Below are 17,103 nucleotides of genomic sequence, written 5' to 3'. Positions count from 1 at the left end.
AATTTTAACAGTGGCCCTAAAACGTTGCCGTAATATTGGCAGATCATTTTGCTTGTTTTAAAATTGTGCTCTAAACAAGCTAAATTATCTGCCAGTACAGTGAGATAATTTTACTTAATAAAATAACTTAAAACAGGTAAAAATGTCTAGAAATAAGCTAAATAATCTTATAATAAGTCCACAACCATCTCAAGAAGAAACATTAGACACATCAACTAGAATTAAGATAATTTCACTTGACAAGATATTAATTTTTGCAGTGAAAGATCTGAAATCATACCGGATGCAAACACTAATCTTGGAGCAACTTAATACACTGTAGTTTCTGTGGAATCACTGGGCTGCTATCTCTTCAGCAGAAGCCTCTAAAATGCACCACCTTTGTTGTTCAACCTTAAGGTTTAATGTAAAAACAACACCACACATGGCTTCATTCACTGCCAGCGCCCAGCAGGGAAAAGAGCTGAGATCATTGGGGAAAGTGTTCTTGACAAGGTTCTTCAGTTTCCCACTGACCTCCACAGAGAAGGAGGAATAAGAAAATAAGCATCCGTGGGTTCCGGTAGTCCTTACACTGAAGGATGAATGAGGAAATTGCCGTACGAAGCACCGTGTGGTCTTCTAAACTCAGGCAGAGTGGAGGTATATGGCTCCAGAGGAACGCTCCGTCTTTACTGTCAGAGGATGAACGGGAGGATGGGCATGCGGAGGGTTGGGTAGTCCTTAAATTCTCTGATGTAGGCTTTGTGCTTCCCTTTAGCCCATATTGTCATCTGCACGAATCCTAACAGCGTGAAAAGAGCGACTGCAAAAGACCAGAAGAATAGGATTACAGATGTAATAGCTCTGCAGAATGAGCAGCAGAAAACGCCACCTTTTTAAATAAAAACTTTCTCTTCTCTGCTTCTCACAGTGCTGAATGCAGTGATTTGGATGCTGTTCTCTACATGACAAAGTCATTCTCAACAAAAAGGTCCTAAATCTTTAAAGCCTCAATATAAGCCTCGGAAGTAACAGTGACACAAAAACGAGTCGCAGTTGTGAAGACATTCTGTCCTCACTGCAGTTGTGTGTTGCTAATAAGTAACAGGTCCACAAACTGCAGCCCAGAACAACCTGAGCTGCACTGGAGTGGATTTGACTTACTGCCCCCTGTTTATCACAGGACACCCCTAAAATAGAGGGATCTTCAAGGGACCTTTAGGAAACACATTGGTTCTTTTTAGAACCAAGAGTTCTACACTCCTAAAAAGATGGCTTTTCAAGAGTTCTTTGACGAAGGTATTGGTTCTATTTAGAACCAGGAGTTGTACACTTTCAAAATAAATGGTTGTTCAAGGGTTCTTTAGTAAAGGCATTGGTTCTATTTAGAACCAGGAGTTCTATACTTTTAAAAAAGATGGCTCTTTATTAAAGGCATTGGTTCTATTTAGAACCAGGAAATATACACTCTTAAAATAGATGGTTCTTCAAGAGTACTTTGGCAAAGGCATTGGTTCTATTTAGAACCAGGAGTTGTACACTTTTAAAATAGATGGTTCTTCAAGGGTCCTTTAGGAAACGCATTGGTTCTATTTAGAACCAGGAGTTCTACACTCCTAAAAAGATGACTCCTTGGTAAAGGCATTGGTCCTATTTAGAACCAGGAGTTCTACAGTCTTAAAATAGATGGTTCTTCAAGGGTCCTTTAGTAAAGGCATTGGTTCTATTTAGAACTGGGTGTTCTACATTCTTAAAAGATGGTCCTTCAAGGGTTCTTTGATGAAGAAAATGGTTCTATATAGAACCATGAACACTCAAATCATCAAAAAGATGATTGAAGGGTTCTTGAGTTATTGAGTTATTTACTCTAGATAACAGAACGACTCCTTCAGTGAGTTCAGTGCAGATTTGTCAGACACCAGTGAAGTTCTTCGATTTTTCCGGTTCCATTCCAGCAGGTCATTAAAGACCGTCAGACTCTCCATTCCACCGTGTTAGAGTTGTTGCTTAGTGACTCTGTTATGGTCTTAATGGAGACGTATTTCCATTCTTTCTGACCACTTTGTCCCTAATTTATTTCTGTCCTAATCACTCACCTGGAACACACTGGGTCATGATGGAGAAGCTCACCCAGACTCCCACCTGCAGCACAGAGGAGAAGGGTGGGGGTGAGGGTTCGGTTGGAAAGGGCTTAAATATTGTACTGTATTAAAGCGATTATTCGGCTAAAAATAGCAGCTTGAGAATGTTTTTAAGCGAAAGGAGCGTTTTATCATCGCTGCTGTCGGAAGGAACTCTCCCATTTTCTTGTCATTTTTCAGTTTTTGCCTGTTGGCCTTTGCAGTGTGTAAATTTCATGATGAATGGACCAAAAGAAACGGCCCAAAACTATGCGGAAAAAAGTCTGGTTCTGTTGTGCTGCTGGAGTTTTTAAACACTGTGTCCACTCACTGTCCACTCTATTATACACTCCTACCTTGTCAGTCCACCTTGTAGATGTAAAGTCAGAGACGATAGCTCATCTGCTGCTGCCCAGTTTGTGTTGGTCATCAGTTCTCAGTCCAGCAGTGACACTGAGGTGTTTAAAAACTCCAGCAGCACTGCTGAGTCTGATCCGCTCAGACCAGCGCAACACACACTAACGTTCAGCTGGTGAGTGAAATTTTTAGATAAAAAGAATATATTCCTCTAAATCAGATCCTAATACACATCTGAGTCGTCTATGGCTAGGTCACGTACCCCGAGCACATGGTGAAGTTGAAGCGTCTTTACTTTTGTTTTATTTTACTTAGATATGAGGCAGTGAAGTTAACAAGTAATGGAAGCCTATAGGTCACCAGTTAGCCTCGTGCTTAAACGACCACACACTCGGCTCAAACCTGCTCCATTTGTTTAGCCACTCTCTCATAGACCTGCTTATGTGGTTTCTGACGCTGTATGAAACGTGAGATCCACCATCACTCTGATCTTCTGAAACAGAGCCACAGGTACTGACTGACAGGCTGCTCCTCTGTCCAGTAACCTGTTTCAGCACAGCAGGTTAGGTGGTAACACCACACAGAAGGACACTCAAATATGCCCAGAAACATGTAGGCTGAATTTGTTCTCGCTGTGATTTGGTAGTTCTGGTGTGGTCTGGTAGTTGGAGTTTGGTAGTTATCGGTATGGTCTGGTAGTTGTTGGAGTTTGGTAGTTCTTGGTGTGGTCTGGTAGTTGGAGTTTGGTAGTTCTTGGTGTGGTATGGTAGTTGGAGTTTGGTAGTTATCGGTGAGGTCTGGTAGTTGTTGGAGTTTGGTAGTTCTTGGTGTGGTCTGGTAGTTGGAGTTTGGTAGTTCTTGGTGTGGTCTGGTAGTTGGAGTTTGGTAGTTCTTGGTGTGGTCTGGTAGTTGGAGTTTGGTAGTTATCGGTATGGTCTGGTAGTTGTTGGACTTTGGTAGTTCTTGGTGTGGTCTGGTAGTTGGAGTTTGGTAGTTATCGGTATGGTCTGGTAGTTGGAGTTTGGTAGTTATCGGTATGGTCTGGTAGTTGTTGGAGTTTGGTGGTTCTTGGTGTGGTCTGGTAGTTGGACTTTGGTAGTTCTTGGTGTGGTCTGGTAGTTGGAGTTTGGTAGTTATTGGTATGGTCTGGTAGTTGGAATTTGGTAGTTCTTGGTGTGGTCTGGTAGTTGTTGGAGTTTGGTAGTTCTTGGTGTGGTCTGGTAGTTGGAGTTTGGTAGTTATCGGTATGGTCTGGTAGTTGTTGGACTTTGGTAGTTCTTGGTGTGGTCTGGTAGTTGGGGTTTGGTAGTTCTTGGTGTGGACTGATAGTTGGAGATTGGTAGTTATCGGTATGGTCTGGTAGTTGGAGTTTGGTAGTTCTTGGTGTGGTCTGGTAGTTGGAGATTGGTAGTTATCGGTATGGTTTGGTAGTTTTTGCTTTAGGTTAAGTAAATCTCATGTATACACCCTACAAGTGTCTTCCTGTTAAAACAATACAATGGCTAAAGCTTACAGTGATGTCAGCCTGTAGGCTACTGTCAGTGTAGCTTTTTTGCACTGAAGTCTCTGTAGTTACTGAATAATAAGCCTTAGTATGTAATAAACCTGAGGTTTTTAGAGGTTAACTTGGATGTAAACACAACGCCAGAATTGTTAAAGGCCTCATTCATGTTTAGCAAGAGAAGCCATTCCATGTATGGAATCCTACTGTATGGCTTCATCTGTTTAACAACCACAACCACTTTAAAAATAAAAAAGAGCCAACTCACTCTACTACAGAATCACACAGCATAAACTGATATGGACACAAACACATTAAAAGAATCAAAGATTATGAGATAAATCTGATTCGTTCTGCACAAATTAGTACAGAAACAACAACTATAGCTAGTTGATCAAACTCGGCACATGGTCAACAACAAACCACCTCAAGTGTGAATGATAGTGAGTGTGAGCAGCAATTCTGAGATTCTGAAAGTCTTGTAGTGTCCACTAGGCTTGAGGCATGCAGTAAGCATTATGTTAAATGGTGGGATATAAGCTTCCATTACTCGTTTACTATATTAGCCTCCTAGTTCCAGTACAGTGCTGTATTTGAAAGGAGGAAACTGTAAATTAGATTTTTCTCCAAATTATTCCATTAAGCACTTGGCACTCCAAACTGTCTTTCTTCGACAAAACACTCAAATGCGTAACGCATGCTTTAAAACAACGTAATCCGCAAAGGGCTGGTTTGGGTCCAAGGTTTTGTTAAAACCAATCAGTAGCACTAACAAATTGACTCATTAATGAAAGCTTGAACGTGAGAGTGACTCTTCGGTGAGAGTGAAAGCTTGGGTCCATGCCAGCACTTTGTGGATAACACTTTTACTTTAAAATGTTCTTAATAAAAGCTTCAGAGCTGGAACTGAGGAGCGTAATGAACCAGCGGGAGTAGGGGACGTTTTTCAGCCCTGGTGTTTGTTGTTGGTGTCGAGTCTGTGTGTTTGGATGTTCCTCTGACCTCATATGTGTAGTTAGGGCAGGACACGAAGAAGAACAGCCAGGTGAAAGGGTTTTTAGACGGATGAGGGAACCGCCGACACTTAGGGCCTGCAAACCAAATGCGAGAGAGCATGGACTCAGACAGACGAGGAGACAAAAACTTAATAAATCCCAAAGGAAATTGCAGCTACAGCAGCAAATCATATGCATATATAAAGAGATACTGTACATTGTATTCATTTTAAAAGATGCTTACAAGTCTCACAGGGCCAGACGTGAGCTCTTAATGAGAAGATGCTTCTGCGGACAAACTTTAAGTGCTGGACTGCGGCGAAATTTGACATTTTCAAGGATAAAACCTGCCCCTTAATTCCTTTAGTCCACATGTGTCAGACTCCAGTCCTCGCAGGCCAAAACACTGGAGACTTCAGCACACTGCCTCATTACACACACCTGATTCAGCTAATCAGATAATTAACAAGGCCTTCATGAGCTGAATTCAGAGCGGTACCACATCCACATACTTAACTTGAGGTTTTTAGGGGGGCTTTTCAGTCATGCTAACTTACGTCCTTTGGTTAATGACGAGTGTGTTGTCTGCAGACAATGGGTGTGTTTACATGCGCCTAATAATCTGATAACTGCAGAAAATCAGATTTTGTCAGTAGTCCAATAAACGAGTTTACATGCACTTGAGTAATCAGATAATGTGAAAACTCTTTGTCACACAGCCTCCGAAACCCCTTGTAGATTCGGACTCAAACTCCCAGAATCCTCTGGGAGATCACATGACTTCCGATCTTCCCGTAGGCAACAAGACTAAAACGGACTCAATATCCCAGGATCCTATGGGAAGTCACATGATGTTTCACGTGACACCGCGCTCCTATCAGCGCTCTAGCTCTCCAGAGTATTGATGTGATTCACCTGCGTTATGTGTCATATGATATACTTAGTATAGGATATAAGCCGGGCTTTAGCTTAGTAAAGTTGCGAAGTATTGTATCCAGTTTGCGAACTACTGAGCGTTTATTCATTGTTGTGTATTTCGTGTTTGACCTTTGCTTATCGTTTTCTCGTCTCTGCCCTTTTTGCTCTGCCCTTTGGACTTGGTTGCTATTGTCTCTGATTTTGGATTATGACCACTTGCCTGTACCTTCGACCACGCTACTGCTTTTCCCTTTTTGGATTGTTGCCTTGGCTGATCTTTGTCTTTTTCGTGTGCCTTCTGGATCTGAACTCTGCCTGGTTATCGACTACGACTTGTAACTCTGTTTCTACCAGTAAAGCCCTTTCTGTAAGTTACATCTGCGAACGTCTTACCGTGTTTGAAACCTTACACTTGTCTACATGAGTCAGTGAATGGATTTCTGCTTTACAACCAGCCAATAAACTCACAGAAGAAGACGTGACATAAACGTAATGTAAAACTCGAACTTTATGCCGCAACATTTTTTTAAAACATCGCGTCACTTTACCTGAAAATATGAACATACATCATCTAGAAGATGAATATTTAAATCCTTCATTTCATCAAGCATGTAGTCGGTCTCAGCTCCAAAAGTGTTTTGCTGCGTCTTGCGGCAACAATGCTCACTTATTTCTGGTACCGCCGTCTGTTTTCACACATGCTCAGACTGAGAAATCCGAAAGAAATCAGAGTAAGAGTTCACATGCACGGAGAAATCTGATTACTGAGATAAAATCCAGCCTCTTTATCAGATTTCTTAATCTGATTTATAGACCTTACTCCGATCTAAGAAATCAGTGTGCTGTTTACATGACCATTTGAATAATCAGATAACTGCAGAAATCCGATTATGATCAGATTATTGAGGTCATGTAAATGCTCTCAATGCTGATGAGCACACCATCACCCCAGCTTTGAGCTCTGCCTTTATGAGGCGTTGGATTGGTTTAGAAATTTCACACTCACTTTGTTCCCTTCCTAATCAGTCTACATGCTCACCGACGTTTAGCCTATTATTTAGCCTTTCATTGCGGGATCACGTCTGGTCCCTCGAGACTAGACCCCTACAAGAGACTTAAACAGCACGACTGGAATATATGAACTGAGGAAATCGTTAATGAGCCATTAAAGACTCTTGCACAGTTTGCTTTGCTCCATGTGTTGATGGAACTGATCTGTTTTCTCAGTCACCTACCTTCTCCTCTTAAACTGTTGAGAGACCAGTGAATGGAGAAATTACCCGCCTCACACAGCTGGAACAGAAACACAAAATACTCATCACTGTGAACATGTTTTGATCACACAGGGAGACATTTAAGTTATAGACTTACATACCACAAAGAGAACCAGTGCATAGTTGATCTGCGTCTCTCCATACACTGTAAAATAATAAATTCACTCTCATTCAAAAGTTTGGAATCACCATAATAATTATTTTTGTTATTCTACAGTCGTATGCAAAAGTTTTAACACCCCCAGTCAAAGTATGTTTTGTGAAAACTTACAGTTGGCATTTTTCTGCGAAATTTAGTGCACGATTTGTATTAATTTGTTTAGCATATTGGAAAAAAAGGCTACGTTTTTCCAATATGTTATATTCAGCACATAAACAGCAGTCATGCATTAAAATGTGCAGAAGTGTGTTCTACTTATTAACACTTATAAAATCAACAAAACGTCATTTCACCAGGGGTGCCTAAACTTTTGCATACGGCTGTGTATACAGTAAACACATATAAAAGCAGTGTAGCTTTTCTGTAGTGTAGACATTACTATTCACCAAAAGGGATTTTAAGACCTTTTGTTCAATATTTCAAGAATTCTGTGAACAAGAAGTCATTAAATAATAAATAATACCAAAATTATTTATATATATTTATTTTTTATCATCTTATCTGCTTTGAGATTCAATCTTCACTTCTGGAATATGATGCATTCTAAATATTTATTTTATTGGAACCTCATTATTGATGTTGTACAGCCAGTGGCAGTTTATAAAAGCCTGGCCGCTTCCTATTTCCCCCGTTATATCAAAAACAGGACTGCAAAATGCTAGAGGGAGCCTGCAAAGGAGTCCTCAATGAATTGGGGTAAATGGAGCTAAATGGCTAAAAATGAAAAGTTAAAATAGTTTCTAATCACTTAGAAACTAGAACCTTTCTTTAATTTTAGAAAGTAGAAGGATGTGTTTCACTAAAAAAGCAAAGAAAACTCACCTTTATGTTTCCTTTTTTCTACAGCAAACTGTAGTGCTGATTGGTTAGCATTACTGCTACTGAGTACTGATTGGTTAGTATTAGTGCTACTGAGAGCTGATTGGCCAGTGAGTAGAGCAGCTCATTGGCTGTTTGCACTCACTGATGTCATGAACGTACATGAGGCGCCATTTTAAACTCCTATTACTCGAGTTCACAAGCAGGAGTTAAAATGTTTTATGCTGTTCTGTGTTCAGGGTTTCAGGGTGTTCATGAATGTATTGTTATATATTAAACATGTTTAAGCATTTCTAAATTATGATTTTGCACAATGCTCCATTTTAACCTATTCATTTTGGACTCGCTCAGGAGCGCCCTCTAGCATTTGAAAAACCCAGAAGACATTATTGAGTGGTAATTCTCCTCTCTACAAGTAATCTGGTACAGCTTTCTCAGTCATCTTAGAATCTTCTACAGCTCTGTTCATCAGTCTGGACACATCTAATTTTTCTTTATTTTTATTTACAGCTTTCTACTGTTCTACTAAGCATGTGGAAGCTGTGATGCTGTACGTATTCATTTCACGCATATATGTGTATCTGCAACACAATTGGTTTTATATTATTAAAAAAAATATTAGTTCCAAACTCTTAACCAGCAGCAATTCCTAATGTTTGGTAGTGTAAATATTTAATTGCAAATACAAATGTCTAACAGTTGCAGTCCACTCTTCAAAAGGTTATAATGAAGAAAGGTCTGGGTGTTTAGCCTCTTACACGGAGGAGTGTAGAGTGGGTGGTTGATGTAGTAGGCCAGCCAAGCAGCAAAACCCCAGTAATAAGCACAGTTCTGTGAAATCAGTAAATACAGGAGTAGATGATCAAAACACAAAGTACTTGTTTCTTTTATTGAAATTATAGTCCAGCATTTTCCAACCTCAGCCTCTCTGTCTGTAGCACATGGTCAAATACCATGGACAGTAATTTTGATGCATTCTTGTAGAACACTTCAGTGAATTCTTTAACGTTTGTAGAAATTATGCTATAAATGTAATTTGTTGTCAGAATGAGAATTTTTTTATAGGGATGAATTTATGGTAATAAGTTCACAGCAAAAAAATGTGGGCATAGTTTTCACAGGTGCTGTCTCATCACCATGGATACCAGCAAAGTAATGTTAACGCTGTTACACACTGATCGCAATGCAGATAAACGACATGAAAATGTGAGATATTCATATACGCACTCCAACAAATGGACAGAGTTTTTTTAAGATATTCTTTGCCCCTCAGAAAAGTTAAGTTACCCTTTATTAATCCCACAACGGGGAAATTCACCTCCACATTTAACCCATCTGTGCAGTGAAACACCCACATACACACTAGGGGGCAGTGAGCACACTTGCCCAGAGCGGTGGGCAGCCCTATCCATAGCGTTAGGTGCCTTGCTCAAGGGCACCTCGGTCATGTCCTGTCAGCTCAGGGGATCGACCGGCGACCTTCCGGTCGCAAGGCTGGTTCCCTAACTTCCAGTCCACGACTGCCCCTAAAAATGCAGAAACAGTGAAACTGGGTGGGCTACTTTTCATTTTGGGATAGCAAAAGTAGCATCAAGAGTTGCACCACCTTATTCAGAAGCTGGGAACTGAGTTTGAGCCAGTAAGGTAAAGCAAAACCCCCACATGACAGCGAAGGACCTGCAGGATGGTTTAGCTGACACAGGAGTGGTGGTGCTCCGTACTGTGCAGCGTCGCTTACACAAACATGATCTGCATGGTGGATTCATCAGAAGGAAACTACGAACTCATCACAAAAGTCAACATCTGAAGTATGCAAAATAACATCTAGATAAGCCAGAAGCATTCAAGTCCGTGGACTGATGAAATAAAAATTGAACTGTTTGGCCACAGTCATCAGAGGTATGTTTGGAGAAAAAAGGAGCAGCATTTGAAAAGAACACTTTGCCAACTGTTAGGCACCTCTTACAGCCAGTGGTGCCATAAACATTGCACAGGCAGATGTAAGATCAGAAGATGGATAGTGTTTCTCTAAATACCTCAGACATACCTGAAAATTCACCATGAGCACAAACTGAAGCTTTTAGAATGTTCCTCGCAGTTTCTTAACTTGAACATCGTTGAACATATGTGAGTAGATTTGAAACATGCTGTGCATGCAAGATGGACCAAGAATATCACAGAACTAGAAGCTTTCTGCAAAGAAGAGCAGGTTAAAAGTCCTAAAGCCCAAACAGAAAGACAGCTGGGATCTCTGTAACTGAGTTTGAGCCGATTTTGGAGTTGCTAACATCATGCACGAAGAAGCAGAAGACAAATAATTATTTTGGCCATTGTTAAAAAGTTGTAGTTGCTGGGACACAATCGATCTGTCAGCTTGTTTGTTGCCATGCCAACATCAGAAACGTGATTGGTCAAGTGAGTAAATGCTGAATATTCACAGTGCAGGATATCATTAGTTTAATTATAATAATTAATTTCTTGATGTCCGAATAAACCAAACTCGGCCTTTGGCGTGTAACAGAGTTTTAAAATTCCATTCTGCAGTCACATATCTTTGTTTTTTCAACAAAAATATTTATTTTCAGTTCTTTTCTAGGTATATGGAAGCAGTCATGATCATTGTGTTAACTGACAGTATGATTCAGATGCAGCAGATAGAGATTAGTTTGAAAAATGCTGGAATATCACTTGCTAGTGACACAGTTGTGCACTTGCTAAATAGTGTTGTCCTTACAGATTGGAAAGCTATAGCACTTTTACCTCTACTGCATAAAGCTGAACCTTAAAGAACTCCCAAGAGTCTTGGTACTCACCCTAACCATAATCCTTAGCGGCATGGTTCCATGAGAGAATCGGTGCACAAAGATGGTCTCCACCAGCCTCTTAATGTAGTGGAAAGAGTGACAGGCACAGGCCAGACTGGACACACCAAAGACAAAGGAATAGAATAGCATTATTCCTGAAACAAGCAAAATGATCTGCCAATAGACTAAGACAAAATGCTTAAAACTACTCAAAATGTTTCAAAATGTGTTAAATAATCTTCAATTCTTACAATGCTCTCATAATGAGAAATATTAGATATGTTGATTAGATTTAAGTTGACTTCACTTCTCAAGACATTTTTGTGTGTAGAATGTGTAGAATTCAGTGCATACAATGATGTTTTGTTCACTGTTATTGCGCAATGCTGATATCCCAAAAGGCTGTAGTATGCAAATAAGTCTCCAGCTAGTTTTTGTTGTACACTGTGAGCATTTTGACCAAATCTTAGACACTTCAGATGTGTTTCTTTGGGTACTGATGAGTCAAGGCATTCACATGATCCAACAAATGTAAATAATTGTATTCTAATTATTGCAGGCTTTAAAATGTCTTTAACCACATACCAACTCCATCAGCACAAGGAATCTGATTGCAGGCCTACTGCAATCAAAAACTGTTATATCACAGATATGATCGCAACATAGCATTTTGTCCACATTGTGCAGCCATAGTGAGTAGAAAATTGCTGATGAATACAGTTGTATGCACAATTTTGCACACCACTGGAAAAATAATATATTTTGTTGATTTCTAAAATGAAAAGGCATAAATAATACTTCTGCAACAAAGTATTTTAAAACATTTTTTCTGCTAATATTAATGCACTTAGAAAAGCATAAAATGATCATTATGGCATGTTCAAAAGTTCAGACACCCTTTAACTTGTAAAATCTTGGAACTTAATGAACTTGTTAGGCTTTAATTGACTCATTGGGACCGATTAAGCAGGCCAGGAACTGGCATTAGGAGTTGTCAACTGATGAAAATTCCAGAGGATAACAAACTCTCTGACTCCTCTAAGCAGCTGGCTGAGAATCTGAAAATGAAGCTAATTGATGCCTACAAAGCAGGGAATGCTATGATGTCAAGGCAAGATAGAACTGTGTGTATGCTGGCCAGAAAGGCAAAGCAAAACCCCCATATGACAGTAATAGACCTGCAGGAATGTTTAGCTGACACAGGAGTGGTGGTGCTCTGCTCTACTGTGTAGTGCTGCTCACACAAACATGATCTGCATGGAAGAGTCATCAGAAGAAAACCTTACCTGCAAACGTATCACAGACGTCAACATATGATGTATGCAAAACAATCTATATAAGAGGCATTCTGGACACAAGTGCTATGGACCGGGTAAGAAGTAAAAATAGAACCGAAGATATGTTAGGTTCGGAGGAAAAAAAGGAGCAGCATTTGATGAAAAGAACACCTTGCCAACTGTCAAGTTTGGAGGTTGATCTATTATGCTTTGGGGTTCTGTGGCAATCAGTGGCTTAGGAAGCACTGCATGGACAGATGGAAGAATTCCGCTAAATATCAGCAAATTCTGGAAGCAAATGCAACATTGAGAAACTGAAGTTGAAAAGAGGCTTCTACAACAGGACAGTGATCCAAAACATGCCTCAAAATCTATCATGAACTACTTCCAGAAACGCAAGCTGAAACCTCGAGTGGCCCTCACAGTCCTCTGACTTGAACATCATTGGAAGTAAGTGGGTAGATCTTGCTGTGCATGACAGTTGACTCAAAAATATTGCAAAAGTTGAAGTGCTTTGCAAAGAAGAGTGGGTGAAAATTCATAAAACAGAAAGACTGCTAGCTGGCTACAAAATCTGCCAAAGGAGGTGTTACGAAGCACTGACATAGTAGGGTGTCCTAACTTTTGCTCATGCCCAAGTTACTGTTTTTTTTTTCTATGTTTAAGTTAATGGAATATACAGTAACTGTGCATTAATATTTGCAGATATGCAAAAGTTATGTTTGCATCTTTTCAAAAATGAACAAAATATGTAATTTGGCCAGGGTGCCCAAACTTTTTCATACATCTGTATGTGTACCTGACCACAGGATGAGGACTGCTGGTGAAGGTGTATTTATGGGTGTAGATGTAGGGAACTCGGAAGTAGAAAGGAAGGTATATCAAGAGGGGTCCCACATACTCCAACAAAAACACCTGCGGATGAGAAAGAACAATATGCAAAACGTGAGATCAAATATGCAAAACCGTCTCATATCATATGTGTTTTAACACACATATTACAGACAAGGTTACACTATACATTAACTGTGCACTTCGACTGCATCACTGTATAACTGCACATGCGAAGGTGTGTAAATTAGCCTAAACACCAACATAGCAGCTCAAGAGTAATGTATAAAACTACAGAGGAACTTCATAGTCCACCCAGCTTGAAGTGTGATAGGCTGTATTCTTTGTTTATGGTCTAAAATAGAGAGATTAAGCTCAAAAGTGAGAAGTGTGACCAATCACAAAGCAGTACAGATGCTGAGCCAATGTAATGTAGTAGAATGAAATTAAACCCCATAAATATGAGTATCTAAATGTAATGACTATCACTATATATGAGTAGAGTGTAAATTATGAAAAACCTTCAAAAACATCCTCATTATGAATCAATAAGTTCAATAATAATAAATCAGTAAGAGCCTGATAGAATCAGTCCTTTCCTCTGCTTTGCATCTTCACTCTGGAAGTGTAAGCAACAGTGAATTGTGCGATGCACGGAGAAAGTAATTGATGTCGGCTCTCCACCCTGAGAATCATAGATGACCCTTCATGCTCTGGTCACTCTTTTTTCAGCGGCGGCTGAGAGAGAGACCGAGAGTCATAAAGTGAGGATTAACTGCTACCTACACAGCTTCTCCCCACAGGCTGTAATCCTCTTAAACAAGGACCTTTTTCACAATCCTCCGCAGTGGTCAGCTGTATGTTTGCATTAACACAATGCATATAGAATACTTATACACACTTACTGGCTGATTTACATTAGAGATATATTTCAACTCACATTACCTGTACAGGACACTTTCTACTGTGCATATTATCTGCACTCTCAACAAAGATGTTTGCTGCTAAAGACCAAGGAATCTTCCTACTATGATATTACATCCACAGTCACTGCTGCTGAGGACTAACAGCTGTTTTTCTTTCACCCACTTTACTGTCTACTGTCCTGCACCAGAATCTGATTCTGAAGAAACACTAATGTCCAATAATGTCCAAAAATACCCTATATGATACAATATATATGTCAATGCCAAGTGTGGGCTAGAGGGGTATAAAGCCCCCCCAGCACTGGGCTGTGGGTCAGTGGAACTGTGTTCTCTGGAGTGATGGAGCTCCATCCAATACCTTTGAGATGAGCTGAAGTGATCCAAAACTGACCATCCAACATCAGTACCTGACCTCACTAATGCTCAATCAAATCCTCACAGCAATGTTCCAACATCTAGTGTAAAGCCTTCCCAGAAGAGTAGAGGCTGTTACTGCAGCAAAGGAGGAACAAACTCGCTATTAATAGCCTTCATATCAGAAGAAACGCTGGATCAGCAGGTGTCTAAAAACTCTTGGAAATACAGTGTGTTCAAATGATCGTTTAAAAAAAGGCCCTAAATCAGGACTAATACTGAGATATCATACCACTGTTGCTTGCAGTTGACATTATTCTCAGTGCATCATTCTGTTCAGGTCATTTCTGTCACTGCTCTTACCATTGTCCAGCCTAACTGTGGGCCAAGGTCTCGGAAATAGAGCTTGGCTGTGGTCCCAACCGGGAGATTCTGTAATACTTCATCATCTTTAAGCACATTTCCCTCTGAAAATACACAAATACAGCACCATTTATTAGCCATGATGGTTCAGAGTTCTCAAATGATTGTGAAGATGTTCAGAATTTCACGCTCAGTCATCTTAATCATTTTAAAGCCATTTTAATTGCATCAATTTTATGCAACCTTCTATCGTCCTTTGTGAAGTAATATATTATCTTCTGTTATTTACATTTTAAACTTTTAGTCTCTCACCATCTCAACTCAGCCTGCAACTGTTTTACTTGATTCGTCTTCACTTTTAATATTATTTTTGTATGTTTTAACTATATTTTAGCTGTTGTTTCACTTTTATTATTCTTTTTTATTTATTTATTGTATTATTATTCTTTTTATTTATTTTATTCTTTATGTTTTTACTGCCAATTTGTCTTACATCTTCTATTTCTTTATTTATTTCATTAATTGTGTATTTTATTTATTTTATCCTTGTCTAATCTGATATTTTTAACGCTACTACACTATTGTAATTTATTGATTCTTTACTTTTTTCTATTACATTTTTGCACTATGATTACTTTTACTTTTTAGCACTTGTAATCTTTTTTTTTTCCTATCCAACTTCTTAATCCCTAATTTTGGATTAGCTCGACTACACTGTAAATGAGGGTCTCCCGCAGTGTACTCCGGGTTTAAATAAAAGTTGATTGATTGATTGATTGATTGATTGATTGACAAGACTAACTCAAACTGTGCATCAACACAGATGAGCTATAATCTCTAACTGTACACCAGCAAAGTGGAGCTACAAGAGAGAGGTCTCTGATAAAGTGGACAGTGAGTGGACACAGTGTGTAAAAACTCAAGTAGTACTGCTGTATCTAATCTTAGACTAATCTCATTCACGCACTATCATGTCAGTGATGCTGTAGTAGAGGCCTGTGGGAGATCGGTTGTTTGGTCCTGCTCCTTCATGATTCATACCACTCTGCACTGTTTGTCCCGCTGCTGCCTGCAGCCTAAACATTTTGGCCCAGTGCTGTAGATAGTTAGTGTCCATCTGTGCTAGTCATGTTTGAAAATGACGGCCATATGTCAGACTTGCCTTTAATTGTGTTCATTTTCATGTATTCACCTTTATTAAGAGGTTTTTTTCCACAGCTGTTGCCTGAAGTCTCCTCCATCTCTGTCGCCTACAAGAATGCAGTTCAAGTGTTGTTCTCATAATCGGTTTCTTAACTATTTGTAATGTGATGTTTTGATTTTTGTTATTTTGCTGTTGTATATGATGTATATATGCTAATTATTAAGTGATTATCATTTTATTTAGGCTATTCAATAATTTGTGGAATTTCTCTACACATATGCTTTCTCCTGCACTGTGCTGGTTAACCACCCACTGCCTCGCCTGATGGCAAATATTTCAGCGGTCCTGTAAGTCCTGTGGGAATGCAGACCTCCACACTGCACTGCTGAAAATGATCCACCAACCAAATAATATCTGATCTGTGGGGGTCCTGACCATAAATGCTAAATGATTAATAAGTGCTAAAATATATGCAGGGAAACAGATGGACTGCTGTCTATAATTATAGAACTACAAAGTTATATATAAATATTATTATGATGTTCCAATTTCTACCTTCTGTAAATGTTAATGTGTCAGCATCTGCAGATATGTACATAAAAAATATCAGATATCAGCGTCAGTCCACAATTCCCATATCAGTGCATCCCTAATACCTAATAAAGTGGCCAGTGAGTGTATATGGCAGCCGTTTCTGATAAACTGGCCAGTCAGTGTAGATACAAGGTACCTAATAAACTGGCAAATAAGTGTCTGAGGGGCTTTGATTCTGCTTTTTATACGTAACAACTGTCCATCCAACTATTCTTCACATTCGTAGCAAACCGGATAGCAGCGTCGCTGTTTTAGAGCTCAAAACGTACATTTCCTCGAAACATCTCAAGACACATTTTTCACATTTTAGAGACGGATGGTGGTGTCTGGGTTTTCTAAAGACTCTCTGATAGCTGGGGATGTTACGCTCCTCTTTTTTCTCTTGACATGAACGGATTGTGCTTTTATTTTAATAGACGTTATGATGAATTAAGGTCTGTGCCAACTAAGACAAGAGCATTTGAAAGAGAAACTCTTCAAAGTGGCCCTCAAAGGACTCGAACGCCTCCACCGGAACAAAGCCATTAATTTTATAACAGCTCGTTGTCTTTGAATCTCCAGCTGACCTTTTTTAACCCGCTTTATAGACGACATGAAAGAAGAATGAAAGAATCATTTTTAGAAGTCTTGTGGGAAGATGTTAACCCATATAACTGACGCCAAATCGAGACTCTTTCACACAGT

General features: G+C 39.5%; 1 protein-coding gene across 2 annotated transcripts in view; it reads right to left on the bottom strand.

Annotated features, from left to right (window-relative positions):
• Positions 1-428: 428 nt before the first annotated feature.
• Positions 429-17,103, bottom strand: part of LOC118815441 (very-long-chain enoyl-CoA reductase) — a 38,579-nt gene continuing 21,904 nt past the window's right edge. The window contains exons 5-13 of one of the 2 annotated variants that reach the window (XM_036581556.1): positions 14,682-14,785; positions 13,007-13,122; positions 10,940-11,045; positions 8,885-8,957; positions 7,249-7,292; positions 7,109-7,166; positions 4,963-5,051; positions 2,079-2,124; positions 429-805 (exon numbers count right to left, since the gene is read on the bottom strand). In XM_036581556.1, coding sequence (XP_036437449.1) covers positions 678-805; positions 2,079-2,124; positions 4,963-5,051; positions 7,109-7,166; positions 7,249-7,292; positions 8,885-8,957; positions 10,940-11,045; positions 13,007-13,122; positions 14,682-14,785 — 764 coding nt within the window. In that variant the 3' untranslated portion in view covers positions 429-677. The remainder of the gene's footprint in view (positions 806-2,078; positions 2,125-4,962; positions 5,052-7,108; positions 7,167-7,248; positions 7,293-8,884; positions 8,958-10,939; positions 11,046-13,006; positions 13,123-14,681; positions 14,786-17,103) is intronic. The other variant, XM_036581565.1, reaches the window with a different exon arrangement.

Source organism: Colossoma macropomum, unplaced genomic scaffold (genome assembly GCF_904425465.1).
Source record: "Colossoma macropomum unplaced genomic scaffold, Colossoma_macropomum, whole genome shotgun sequence".
In the NCBI taxonomy this organism is placed as follows: Eukaryota; Metazoa; Chordata; class Actinopteri; order Characiformes; family Serrasalmidae; genus Colossoma; species Colossoma macropomum.
Note: the sequence above shows the minus strand (reverse complement) of the source record. Positions and strands in the feature narration are given on the sequence as shown.